Source organism: Martes martes (genome assembly GCF_963455335.1).
Source record: "Martes martes genome assembly, chromosome: 12".
In the NCBI taxonomy this organism is placed as follows: Eukaryota; Metazoa; Chordata; class Mammalia; order Carnivora; family Mustelidae; genus Martes; species Martes martes.
In genome coordinates this window covers 3,649,585-3,662,537 of record NC_137900.1, presented here as the reverse complement: position 1 = coordinate 3,662,537, position 12,953 = coordinate 3,649,585, and the positions used below count along the sequence as shown (strand labels likewise).

The window sequence follows — 12,953 nt, the reverse complement described above, 5'->3', positions numbered from 1 at the left end:
CTGGGGCGCCGTGGGCACGTCGTGGCTTCTCCGGGAAGCGCTGAACTGCCTCCTGGGCTTCCCGATCTAGGAACCCCGAGCTGCCCGGTCGGCCGCCCCTTCCCTGCCCTCGGAGGGGCGCAGCGGAGTAGGCAGTGCCGGGAACCCCCCCCCCACACTCCGCTCGCACTGGGGACCCAGCTCCCCCTCTGACGAGCTGGTGACCTCTCCACAGCACGACCCGCTCAGGCTCCCCATCTGCGTCTGGAGGGGCTGCCGTCGCTGGAATATTGGGGCCCCTGTCCTCTGGCTCTCAAGTCGCTGGACGCCGCCGCCCTCTCCGACCTCGTCCCTCGGGGCCCTTCGGTGCAGTCCAGTGACGGGGGGCTGCCTTGGGAACACGCCGCAGAACCGCAGGGCAGTCTGCCTAAGGTCGCTTCCTCAGAGTGAGTCCAGCCTGCGGCCCCAAAACCCACTGCGAGGCTGGGTGGGAACTGCTCCTTCTCTTCTCTTGCAGCCTCCTTCCTTGTACAGCCCTGAGCGGCTGACAGAGGCTGTGGCTGGAATCTGCACCCAGGGTCCACCGGGGACAAAACTTGTGGGACCTTCCCTTTCCTCCGATTGGAAGTGGAGAGAAGGACACGCAGCCTCATGCCTCTCTGGGCTGCTTTGGGCCTGGGGCAGGAAGGTTACTGCCACCGCCACGTGTAGCCCCCTGAGGGTAAGCCTCGGGGCGGGAGGGATCAGGGTCGCAACCCTACACTGCAGATCCCATCCCTCCCGCACCTGGACGCTGCGGGATTTCTCCCCGGCCGCTGACCAGCGAGGAGGCTAGCAGCTGCTTGCAAGGTGGAGCTAAAAGCCCCAGAGCTTGTTTCCCTGAGACTGGCCGGGCTGGGGCATGTGGAGAATTGTCTGCAGCCCTCAGAAAGAACCCACTCTCTCACTCCTCCCGGCCTTGACCCAACGACACCCGCGGTGCTCGAGGACTAGACATCCAATCACTGATTTTCCCCGGGGAACGCTGGAGCCACAATTTGGAGGGAAGCCGTGGCCACCACAGGTGGAGGCCATAACCGTCGTTTTCACATTGGAAGATGCCAAACCTGAATCTGGGTATGCTGTTTCTCTGGAGGACCTGGTTATGTCCTGATCGCACTCGGAATCTGCAGGGCCAAGACGGGGTCTCTCCCTGAGCCTTAACCAGCAAAGCGGCCATCTCTCCATCCCCGTGCCCTGATCGTCTTCGTAGGATTTGCAAGGACAGGATACCACAGGTCTGCCCAGTCCAGCCTAGAGGGACAGAAGTCAGCCAAAGCCTTCCCGTGAGGAGAGGACACCCGGGGGGCACACGCCATCGAGCTGCACTCCTGGAAAGGGCGCCCTGCGAGAACTGGGGAGGCTCTGGGTCATCTGCCTGGGTCAGGTGCCCCCGCTGCCGGCAGCCGGACCTCCGGGCTAGGCGCCACCGCTGGGCGTGCACCGCGCAAAACCTGAAGGCGCGGCGGCAGGCGGGGCTGGCGGCGCGCCTCTGTGGGGACCTCGGACCCCGGGCTTCCCTTCTGCCTCACGAAGGTCTGGCCGGGACCATCTCGTGGACCTCACAGGCGGTTCTTCAAGTCCCCAAAGACCGAATCAACAACCGGAAGACAGCCCCGGGACACTTCCCGAGCCAGCTCCGTGGCGGCCTGGGGTTCCGGACCCTCTGGGCGAGCCCTGTGCTACCGCCGGAGCCCTGGCCTGGGAAGTTAGGGGAGGAGGCTCAGCCTGGCCCCTCACACGGAGAGCAGGCGATTCCTGAGATCCTGCAGCAACGGGTCCGCCTGTCCTGCCAGTCCGAGCCCGTGGGGCAGGTCACAGTTCGTTCCCACGAAGCCCGGGGAGAGGATGTCTCGGAAGCCAGTGCGAGTGTCCCCCTGACGTTGCCGCGACCCCCTCTTCCAGCCCCGCAGACTCAGAAACCCCTTCACCAAGCCCCGCTGTGTCATAAAATATTTTATTGGAAAAAAAAAAATCACTGTCTTCGCAAGAGAGGGGTAGGAGCCCCAGCGACGTGGGGGACCGGACTCAGGGCAGAGCCGCGGGCTCTCTGGGCGCCCTGTCGGGCGGTAGTGGCCTGAGCCGGGCGGTGGGGTCCCCGACGGGCGGAAGCTGGTGTGTGCCGGCGGCGTCAGGACGCAGACGGCCGGCCGAGGCGGGTGGGGGTGCGGGAGAGGAGCGGGGCGTGAATGCGCGCGGAGCGCCGGCACCAGGTGTTCGTCCGCTGCGCGGGACACGAGTCTTCAGGCCGGGGCTGGGAGCACACTGGGGCCGGGCTTGGCTGCAGGGTCTGTGTCCTTTCTTGCTTGGCCCCTAACTGTCCGCGTTCAAGGTAATAATAAAACGTTTATAAAGTAAACGGCGTGGCCGCGGAAGGGCCGGCAGGCGGCCTCCAGCCGGCGGAAGGAGCCTCGGTCGACGCTTTGCGCGCTCAGTCCTCGCGGCTCCTGTCGCCGGTCTCGCCTGGTGCCTCCGCCGGCTTCTCTGCCTCCTTGGCGCGCTCCTGCTCCGTGAGCTGCTCGCTCGTGGGAATGGAGTTCTTCTTGGGCCGCCCCTTGGGCTTGGTGGGAGACTCCAGCCCGCCGCCCTGCAGCACCTGCATGTAGGACGGTCCCGCGGCCGTGAGCTGGGACCCAGGAGCGGGACAGCGAGCCCTGCGCCCAGGCAGAGCCTGCCCGGCACAACGAGGCCATCCGAGGCCGCGCCTAGCCCGGGGAAATGGCGGCCATTTGAGCGCTGCTGGGGAAAAGCAACCGAAGGGTCGAGCCTAGGGGTTCAAGACGGCCGGAAGGCCTGAGGGTGCAGCGGAGCACAAAGGAATGTGGGCTGTACTAGGGCACCCAGAGGCGGCGAGAGAGCAGAGAGAGTCCCTGCGGGCACCAGGCATGGAGGGAACCAGAAGAGTTGGGTACAAGTTTCCGCGGAGGGGGTGGGGATGGGGGGGGCACAGGGGCCTGGTAGCGACGGGGTGGGGTGGGGGGCGCGGAAAATCACAAGCACACTCACTATTTTCTTCCACTTCATCCTCCGATTCTGGTACCACGTCTTCACCTGCAGCTGGCTCAGGCCCAGGGACTCAGCGAGATCTATTCTGGAAAGAACAGGGTGCACCTTCAGCAGAGGAAGCAGACCGCTCCCACTACCCGTTGGGCTCAGCCTGGCCCCACCGCTACCTGTCCGGGGTGGAGAGGTACTTCTGTTTCTCAAAGCGTTTCTCTAGGCCCATCAGCTGCAGCTCAGTGAACACCGTGCGGCTCCGACGCCCCTTCTTGGCCTTGGCGCCCGGCTCCCCGGTGCCCGGAGTCTCCAACTTTCCGCGGAGCTGCAGCTCAAGAGGCAGGTGCGGCGCGCCAGGGGCGCCGGACAGTCCAGGCCCTGCGGCCAGTAACGCGGAGCCTAGCCCGGAGCAGCCCAGCGGCGCCAGCGGGAACTTAAACACCGCCGCCTGCTCCGCCTTCAGCACGGCTGCAGGGAGAGAGAGTGCGGAGCTGGTGAACTTGGGCCGTGCTCCTCCTCCTGGAGATCCCCCGCACTGTGCGCTGCGGGAGTGCTCGCCGCAGTTGGCCAGTGCCACCCAGCGTGAAACCTTCCTGCCACGCCACAAAGCGCGAAGTTTGCGCCGCTTGCCTAGGGTGACCCTCTTCAAAGCCAGCTTCTGTCGCCGCAGTCTAAGAGGGGGACCTCCCCCACCCGGGCCTCTGCCTGGTGTCCCCCAGACCCCAGCCGCCTCCCGGATTCTCAGTGAACAAGGTCGAGGCTCCAAGAAGCACAGTGTGTCCTTCATAGAAAAGGGAAAGCAAGAAGAAATGGCAGCGAGTCGGGAAGGTGAGCCTTTGCCCCAGCCAAGTCGGCATGGCTGCGTCGGAAGCCAGAATGTTAACTGCGTGAGCGCATCTGCTCCCCGGTGCGGGCGCCACATCCCCGCGGCTGGCAGGCGGGGGTCGCTAGCGGGGGGTGGGGGTGGGCGCTTCCCGGAAACTCCAAGCACCCCCGCATCAGGAAATTGTCCTTCCTGTTTTCTGTTTCGACCCTTCCCACGAAGACGTTTCCATTTTTCATGAGTCCTATGATGATGTGGTTTTTTTTTTTTTTTGGCCCGCTTCAAACGAATTGTTAGCAATAGTGCAAAGAGCGGCGGAGGGGCTGCATCAGAACTGTATTAAAACGAACGAACTGGCCCTGCGGCCCTCCGCGCTGGCGGGGCCCTGGATGTTGGGTTTTGGGTGCAGAGCAACGCCGTTTGCAGGGCCGGGCGCCTGCTGGGACGTAGGCGGCCTCCCTTCCCGGGCAGGCATCTTACTGCGGCGGGTGCGCTCCCCGCTGGAGTCGTCCAGGGCCGGGCAAGGTGCGGGCAAATGTGAGGAGGGGACAGGCGATCCTTGGGGGAAGGTGGGAGAGGGAGGGCAGAAAGGCCCCATAGAGAGAAGTCCACCGTCAGGCGGAGAGAGACCGGAAAAGGCCAGAACAAGAAGGGGTGCCGAGGAAGAGAACCAGCAGGAAAAGGCAGGATCAGCCAAGTACGGAAGAGAACCGGTGGCGGCAGAAAAAGCCAGAGCAGGCAGCTCAAGATCCAAGGAGGCCCAGCCGACCTGGACGGAAAGGGCCAGGCGGGCAGCGGCGCACAGCCAGGCCTCTCGTCCGGAGGCAAGGCCCACAGGAGTCAGCGCTGCGGCGGAGGCCGTGGGTTCCCCCACATGAGACCCCGGGACGAGCGTCAGCTACCAGAACAGCCCTTGGAGACACGGGCTTGTGCCCGGAAGGTCCGGCTTACCCGCCGTGGGCAGCCGCGGCCACTCACGACCAGCCCTCTGCGGCTTAGGCCTGGGAGTCCGAGGCCTGAGGTCTCTTAGACCCACAGTCTGACATTAGCAGTCTGCTCCCGCGCTAGGGGTGCGGGCCCGGGGCCCGACTGGAGGCCACAGGTCGGCAGTGAAGGACAGAACGGACTCCCTCCCAGCCGGCTCGGCCCGCGGGCACCAGGCCTGCTTTCTGCGCGGCCGCGCGCCTGCTCCTCGCTTCCCCGGCCGGAGCGTGCCCTGGGAGCCTCTGCGCCCAGAGCTGCGTCCTCGAGGCAGCGCGACTCGCTCCCCCCAACACCCGGCCCCGCACGTACCCAGGTGGCTGTGGAAGGGCCGCGCCGCCAGCAGCGCCTGCACGCCGAACTTGAGCAGCTCGCCCGCGGCGGCGGCGGCGGCGGCGGCGGGCGCGGCGCCCTTGGGCCCCGGCGGCTCGGTGAGGATCTCCTCGATCATGAAGCTGCGGTAGCGATGCGGCGGGTGGTCGGCGCAGCCCTCGGGCAGTCCGAAGCGCGCGGCGCCGGGCTCCCCAGGCCGCTGCATCGCGGCGCCCGCGGCTCGGTGGCGGTGGCGGCTTGGGCACGGGGCCCGCGCGGGACTCTAGGCCGGCCCGCAGCTCCGGGCGGCGCGCGGGCACCGGCTCATGCCCCCTCCCCCGCCGGCCGGCCGGGCGGAGGCGCAGGGCGCGGGCGGGGCGCGCGGGGCTCGGCGGGTCGGACCCGGGACTGCGCCCCCGCCCCGCGCCGCCGCGCCTCTAGCCCGGCCGGCCCCGCGTCACCGCCCCGCCCCGCCCCGCCCGGCCGCCCCGCCCCGCGCCGCCGCCCCCACCCCCCAGGCCGAGCCCGAGGGAGGCCGGAGAGGGGAAGGAGGCGGGAGGGAGGGGGCCGCGAGAGGGGCGGGCCGACGAGACCGAGGGGACCCAGCGGAGCGCACGCCCAGGAAGGAGAGAGCGGGAGAGCTCGGAGACCAGACCCCCAGAGATGGGAGCGAAGGGTTCGAGAGAGAGAGGTGAGAGAGGGGCCAGCGCGAAACAGCGAGGCCACACAAGACGCGAGACAGTGATGAGGGTGCCACGGACGCCGAGACGTGCGCACAGAGAGGCCGACGCAAGCGCGGGAACCCGCGGGCCGCGACGTGCCGGAGGGCACAGAGGCAGGCAGGCTGGGGCAAGGGTAGTAAAGAAAGGCCGGGGACCGCACCGCTAGGAAGGCAGCGGCCTGGCCAGGGGTTAAGGAGCCCTGGAGAGGTCGGGGAAGGAGAGGCAAAGTCCGCGCAGCATGGCTGGGAAAGAAGTAGCCCTGCGCAGCCTCCTGGCCCGCGCTCAGAGCCGCCCGCCATGGTGGGGTGCAGCCGCAGGCAGGTGTACGGCTCTCAGAGCAGCGGCCGCACCTGTGCACTCCCGCCTCAGTTTACCAGACTCGGCCTTATCTGTCTCGAGCTGCGGTGAGAGGTTCTCCAGCCCGGATGTGCTTATATGACCAAGTGATGCAGGGACACATCTTCCTTGGCGATCCCCCTCCTGGTGGAATGGGTCCTGTCCCCTTACTTAGAGGAAGAGACGGACGCCAGGGAAGCACACGCTGCCGCTCCACCTTTTCCCGGCTTTAGAGTAAGAGCACAGGGCTGAGCTGGGTGAGGGGCCACAGGCTGTCCTGGGAGCCTGAGGACAAACTCTGGCATCACCCTACTGGTCTCTGAGCTTTCGAGTCCCCACACATGATTGAGGGAGGTCCAACCTTCCCTGGCTCCCCTTAGTCACTGCAGAAATATAAACCCAAGCTGTGGGGTGAACGATCTCCCCAGCTCTCTGCTGAGTCTCTCTCTCTTGGGCTCTGCCCCTCCTGGCAAGTCACTGTCCCTTCTGGGCCTCAGCCTCCTGACCTGTCCCGAGGAGCTGCCGCTGTGGGGCTCCAGGGAGGCCCTGATGACTGAGCAAGGGGTCCTGCACCCATGTGCCCCACAGGGGTACACAGTTTGTCTGGGCAAGGCGGGTGGGTTTCCAGTGGCGTGGATGGGTATCTCTGGAGGCTTCGGAGAGTGCCAGCCCTCCCCTCCCATCCCTCTGCTGAGGTCCTGGACCACTTCCCCACTTCTCCCACTACGTGAGCTCTGCCCGTCCTCTGTGTTTGCTTCTGCGAAATACCAGAGTAGGACCTACCATAGCCATGGCCCTTCTCTCTGCAAGCTGATGCAATTTCTCCAGCTCCAGCTGCTGGCAATGAGATCCTGAGGCCAGTCCCAAGCCCTGGCACCTGCCCTAGACCTTTCGTTAAGTAGATGGCTAAGGCTCTTTGTCCACAGGGACAAAGAGAATGTCTTACCAGAGGCTCTGAGGTCCCAGCTGCCCCTCGCCACAGTGGCTGAGTGCCCTTTGCTGGCACTGCCCCTTCCTGAACACAACAGCCATCATCAGGTCTGAGAGGTGGCCTCCAGGTGCTCCATGTGTGGGTGGTCCTGTGAGTCACTGTTTGGAAGGGGACAGTGTGGGACCCACGGAGGATGACCCATATGAGCATTCCTCTCTCCCCGTGAGAGGCTGCATGATGGGGTGGGGGGGGTGCGCACTGCCACCAGTCGAGGGAGGAATGCCAGTGTCTCCCTCGGCGCTGGGCAGCCCAGCCTGGACCGCACTGGCCTCTAGGGCCTCTGCCTCTGTGCTGTTGGTCCCGGCATAGATCTGTCTCACACTCTTCCCCTCTCAGCTCCCGCCACCCCTGTAGGGCCCACTGGCCGCTGCCATCCCCCCCTTCTTCCCCTTCTCTCGCTACCCCTCCTCCTGCTTCTCCCCACTTTGGGGTCTTTTCAAGGGCATAACTTGGGGGTGCTTTCATTGGAGGGTTAGGCCCAGTCATCCCCATTCTATCCCTTCACTCCTATCTGGGCCCCTGATGGACTCTGCCCAGCTTTGAACCATCTCTTCTCCATGCATTTGCTCTTCTGGGTGGGGAGGGGTGTCTCAGGTCCTTTAGATGAAGACCCCTTCAGGGTCACATTGGGTAGTGAGCAACCGTCACCAAACCCATTTGACCCCTAGTTGGACTCCAAGTCAGGCTTGGGGAAAGGAGGTCATTTTCAGGGTGAGACCTCATCTCTAGACTTAGGGGAATCAGAAGAGCAGGGCAGCCCAGCCCGCACCTCATTTCACAGGTGCCAAGGCCCAGAGTGCCTCCCCCAGCTCTTTGGAACCCCGCCAGGGCGCTTTCTCAATGGCCCAGTGAGGCCTGCCGCGCGAGTAATGAGGCCTTGGGGCTCTTTGGAGATTGCCCTTCGGGAAGCCCTCGGAGGCCTCGGCTGGCGGAAAGTACTGAGGGAGCCCGGCCTGGCCGGGTCACCCCCTCAGACGCTCCCTGGGGCGGGAAGGCCCCTGACACCCCCCTCCGCCCCGCCGCCAGACAAGATCTACCCGCGCGGCGCGATCCCAAAGCAGACCCGCAGATAACCCCCTTTAGGCGAAAAAATGCGCGCACACAGCGGCAGGGCCTCCTCTGCTCCGGAACTGCAGCGTTGTTGGCCGGCAAAGGGTTCACAGCCGGTCCCTCCTCCCCGAACGAGCCCCTCAGCCCCCACCCCAGGGGTGCAGCAGCCCGGCCAACGCCTGGGACCCGGCTGGGGCCTCCAGCCGCCGCCGCCGCGAAAATCCCGGAAACCGTCCGCTCGTGGCGGGCGCAGTGGAAAAGGTGACCTCAGCGCCCGAGGCCAGCCACCCTCTCCCCGCGGCGGGCGGCGAGGGGCTTCGGGTGGCAGGGGGGTCCCGGCGCCGCCCCGCCGCCGGCTGGGGCCCCTTTCCCCCACTGCTCTGCCCTTCCGGACCCCACAGCCGCGCTGCAGGGGAGACGCGGGGGAAGGGGGTTACCTCCCTCCCTAACCAACCTCCTCTGCCCGGGCGCGCAGGTTCCAGACTTTCCCCCTCCGCCAGCCAAGCGTCCTCCGCCCCCGGAGCCTCCCGGTGGGATTCTGAAGTCGTTCGCCTTAGGGGTCCTACGTGCCGGGGGACGCTGAGACTCGGGGGACGCTGAGACTCGGGGGACGCTGAGACTCGAGTGCGCAGGCCTGGGCGAGGTTGGCGGCCCTTGGCGGTGTTTCCGCACCGCCGGGAGGGGCCTGGGACCAGCTCCCCTCGGACCCCCACACGACCCAGGCCGGTGTCCTGGCTTCTCTCCTCCTGGTCACGCGTTGGGATCTCACGAGGCAAAAACGGCGTCGGGCGGGAATGGAGCGTAGGTTGCTTCTGGACCTGTGTGGCTCACCTCCGAGGCGATCGCCCAGCAGCTGCCTGCGGGGAGTCCCACCCCTCCTCCCGGTCCACAGAGCGGGACACCGAATTCCGCCGGGCCCCCTGCAGCTCCGCGCCCCGCGCCGGCCTCCTTCCCGAGCACGCGCAACGCAGCTTCGATGCCCCGCACACAGGTCCTCGTATTCTCCCCTCTTTCCTCCGGGAAGTCTTCAGTTCTGACGGCCCCAGCCTGGGGCCGGCAGGCGGTGAGAACCCCCGCATCCGCCGGATCTCGGGTGGGAAGCGCCGGGAATGCACCGTCCGGCTTCGGCCGGCGCTCTGCTCGCGCCTGATGCGGAGGTTCGAGACTGGCGACCTCTGGCCTGCCTTCAAGGTGGAAAATCTCGGGGTGCTCACGCTCGCAGGTCACATCTCCCAGGGACCGCCGAGTTACTGTCTCGCTGGAGAAGCCGGTCTCTGTGGTACCTTCCTTCATGAAAATTTCGATGTCAAGTGTGGACTTTTCGTTTTGGATCGTTTCAAATCGCTGTGAGCTGGGGGCTGGAATCGGGTTTTGAGACAGTGCCTTAAGACACATCCCTCCCTCTTTCCTTCAAATTATCCCTTTTCGGGTATTTTACAAACTTGCTCCTTGGGAATGTGTTACTTTATTTTTGTTTTGTGTTTATTTTCGTTAAACGTGTGGTTTTCTTTAAAAGTGTGAATTTTGGAAGATTATAGGCAGGAATAACCGGCCTGACCCAGAGAAGACCTAGGGCGACCCTGCTGGACAGGCAGAGACAAAGGCCGCCTCTGCTTCATGCCCACCCCTCCCCTGGTGCTGTCTGCTCCCGCAAGAACGCGTGTCCTGGAACACAGGAACGCAGTCCAGCTGGAATGCAGTCCGGCTGCGCCCATCAGCGCCCGAGTCCATACCCGGGGCCTGGAAGCTTTGGCCACTGGGGCCTCGGTTCGGTGGGGCCCCTCCGCATGCGACCGCAGTGAGGCCAGATGTGGGCAGTCTGCGGGAACTCGGAGATGTGCGCTGCGCTCTGGGCGCTATGAACTGGGATCTCAGCGCCAGGCCCCAGGGAGACTGGGTCTGGGACCACATTCTTACTCACAGCTGCTCCACCTTTGGGGAGAGCGAGGGTCAGTGCCCGCCAGCTGCAGGGTCCTTGTGGCTTCATCCTGGCAGGTGCCAGGTCACCCACTCACCGGGTCACTGGTCCCTGAGTGGCAGAAAAGGAGAGGCCCTGGGATGGAGGCCAGATCCCTCTGGCGCCACCGGCCAGGTCTCCTTTCTTCCGTTTTCTTTGTCCTTCCTTCTTTGCTCTCCTGCTTCCCTCGCTCCATTCAGTTACCGCCTTTCTTTCTTCTTTTACTTTCAGCTCTTCCTTCTCTACCTCACCTTCTGCTCCCCTCTCCCTCCCTTCCCCAGTTTCTTTCAGTGAAAAGGAAGGGGCCAAGCCACAGCTGTCCTCCTAATAATAAGGGGAGGGGTCGCACTCACGAGTGCCACCCCCCCCCTCCAAGAACCGTTGGAGGCGTCTGTGGTCCGTGTGTCTGGATGGGGGTCTCCTTCCCAGCCAGCCAGTGGAGAGGCTGCCCAGGGGGCCGGGCTGAGGTCAAGTAACCCGAACCCCCAAGGTGGTTGACAGGGGCATGCTGGCTCCTCCAGCTCCTGTTAGGCAGCAGGTGGGAGGCCAGATCACGTTGTCCTGGTCAAGGAGGGACTCAAACGTGCTGCTCTCATCCCTGACACGGAAATCCCTTCTCTGGAGGGCTGGGGATGGGGATGGAGCTCCAGGGGACAGAGAGGCCACAGCTGCCCTACCTCAGATACCAGGCCAGGACGGGCCTCCAGTCCCCAGACTACAGGCCAGTGCTCCTCCCTCCTGCTGGTCTGAGTGAGGACGGGGTCAGGAGCCCCCCACTTTTCTGCCCCCCCCACCTGTGCTTCATGCAGGATCCTGGACCCGTCCCTGGGTGCCAAGAAGGGGCTCAGAGGCTTACCTCTCAAATGTCCAAATGCCATGCAGAGCACGAAGGACTCGACAATGAGCCCAGGACCCCTGTTTTCTGCTCCTTCCCTGCTCCTGCCCTTGAGCAAACCCACTCCCTGTGCAAGCCTCAGTGTCCCCAAATGAGGCAAAGAAAGGGGTGAACTGGATGAACCATCCTTCTTGCCAGTTTTAATAGCCAGATCGGGGCTCCCCAGCATTTTCTGTAATGAGCCATTGAGGTCAGTGTCAGGCTTTCCACGCAGACAGTGTGTTGCCGCTGCCCCACTCTGCCCTTCGGCATGGACGCGGCCGAGGTAACGCATGCAGGCTGTGTTCCTCCACACTTCATTTCTGCACACCGACACTTGAGTTTGATTTAATTTTCACGTGTAACAAAGTCTTATTCTTATTTTTATTTGTTCTGGCCATTTAAGAATGTAAACCCCATTGTCAGTTGATGGCCTGGCAGGACGGAGTCCTACCATCTCCTCGCACAAACACATGCTTCCACACCAGAAGTGTTACCTGATCCAAAACAACAAAAAAATTTTTTTCTGTTTTTTTCCCCCACAAAAGCACCCATTTGTTTTATAGCACTGAAGCTTGAGATATGTAAATTATGTGGTTCATCCCCTATGACCATGTTTGACTTCTCAACGATTTAAAGTCTTCTCGAAGCCAATACTGTCTTATACCTGGCTGGCTGACAATCGTCAGCTCATTTTTTTCTTTCTTTTTATTAACATATAATGTATTATTTGCCCCGGGGGTACAGGTCTGTGAATCATCAGGCTTACACACTTCACAGCACTCACCATAGCACATACCCTCCCCACTGTCCATAACCAGCTACCCTCAGTTTGTTTCTTGAGATTAAGAGTCTCTTATGGTTTGTCTCCCTCCCCGATCCCATCTTGTTTCATTTTTTCCTTCCCTACCCACCACAACCCCCAACGTTGCCTCTCAAATTCCTCATATCAGGAAGATCATATTATATTTGTCTTTCTCTGAATGACTTATTTCACTTAGCATAATACCCTCTAGTTCCATCCACATCATGGCAAATGGCAAGATTTCATTTTTTGATGGCTGCATAGTATTCCATTGTATATATATACCACATCTTCCTTATCCATTCATCTGTTGATGGACATCTAGGCTCTTTCCATAGTTTGGCTATTGTGGACCTTGCTGCTATAAACATTCGGGTGCATGTGCCCTTTCGGATCACTACATTTGTATTTTTAGGGTAAATACCCAGTAGTGTGATTGCTGGGTTATAGGGTAACTCTATTTTCAACTTTTTGAGGAAACTTCATGCTGTTTTCCAGAGTGGCTGCACCAGCTTGCATTCCCACGAACAGTGTAGAAAGGTTCCCCTTTCTCCACATCCTCGCCAGCATCTGTTGTTTCCTGACTTGTTAATTTTAGCCATTCTGACTGGTGTGAGGTGGCATCTCACTGTGGTTTTGATTTGTATTTCCCTGATGTCGAGTGACGCTGAGCACTTGTTCATGTGTCTGTTTGTCAGCTCATTTAATAGATGGACTATCACAATAGTCCTTAGGGCTTGTTCAGCCCACTTTCCAGTGCCTTGGATACTCCTGGTGACGGGGTGCTCAGTCTCTTCAGTGGTAGCCCTAAGAGACTCTGAGAGCTGGATCCTCTGAGAACCCTAGCTACTGAGAGCCCAGTGACCTGCCTGACAGCTCTAGAAGGACAAAGGCCACCATGGGTATGAGTGCTCCCTCCAGGGCCTGTCCTTTCCCATCTCTGCTCAATTCCATCTAAATCCTCTCCAGCTGTTGAAATGTGGATGGATAAGGGGGCCACAGCCTTGATATTCTGGAAGCTTCCCAAGCCCTGAGACTTTGCAGGCCTTTGCAGCTGCCAAGTGACAAATCTTGCAAGGAATAGGCG

The 12,953-nt window shown here is 62.3% G+C and overlaps 1 protein-coding gene across 1 annotated transcript; it reads right to left on the bottom strand.

Annotated features, from left to right (window-relative positions):
- Positions 1–2,449: 2,449 nt before the first annotated feature.
- On the bottom strand, positions 2,450–5,357 carry BARX1 (BARX homeobox 1; the record flags this gene model as incomplete). Its single annotated transcript, XM_080820497.1, has 4 exons — positions 2,450–2,614; positions 3,025–3,109; positions 3,192–3,483; positions 5,132–5,357. 4 exons carry the CDS (start codon positions 5,355–5,357, stop codon positions 2,450–2,452), a joined length of 768 nt encoding a protein of 255 aa, XP_080676623.1.
- Positions 5,358–12,953: the final 7,596 nt, after the last annotated feature.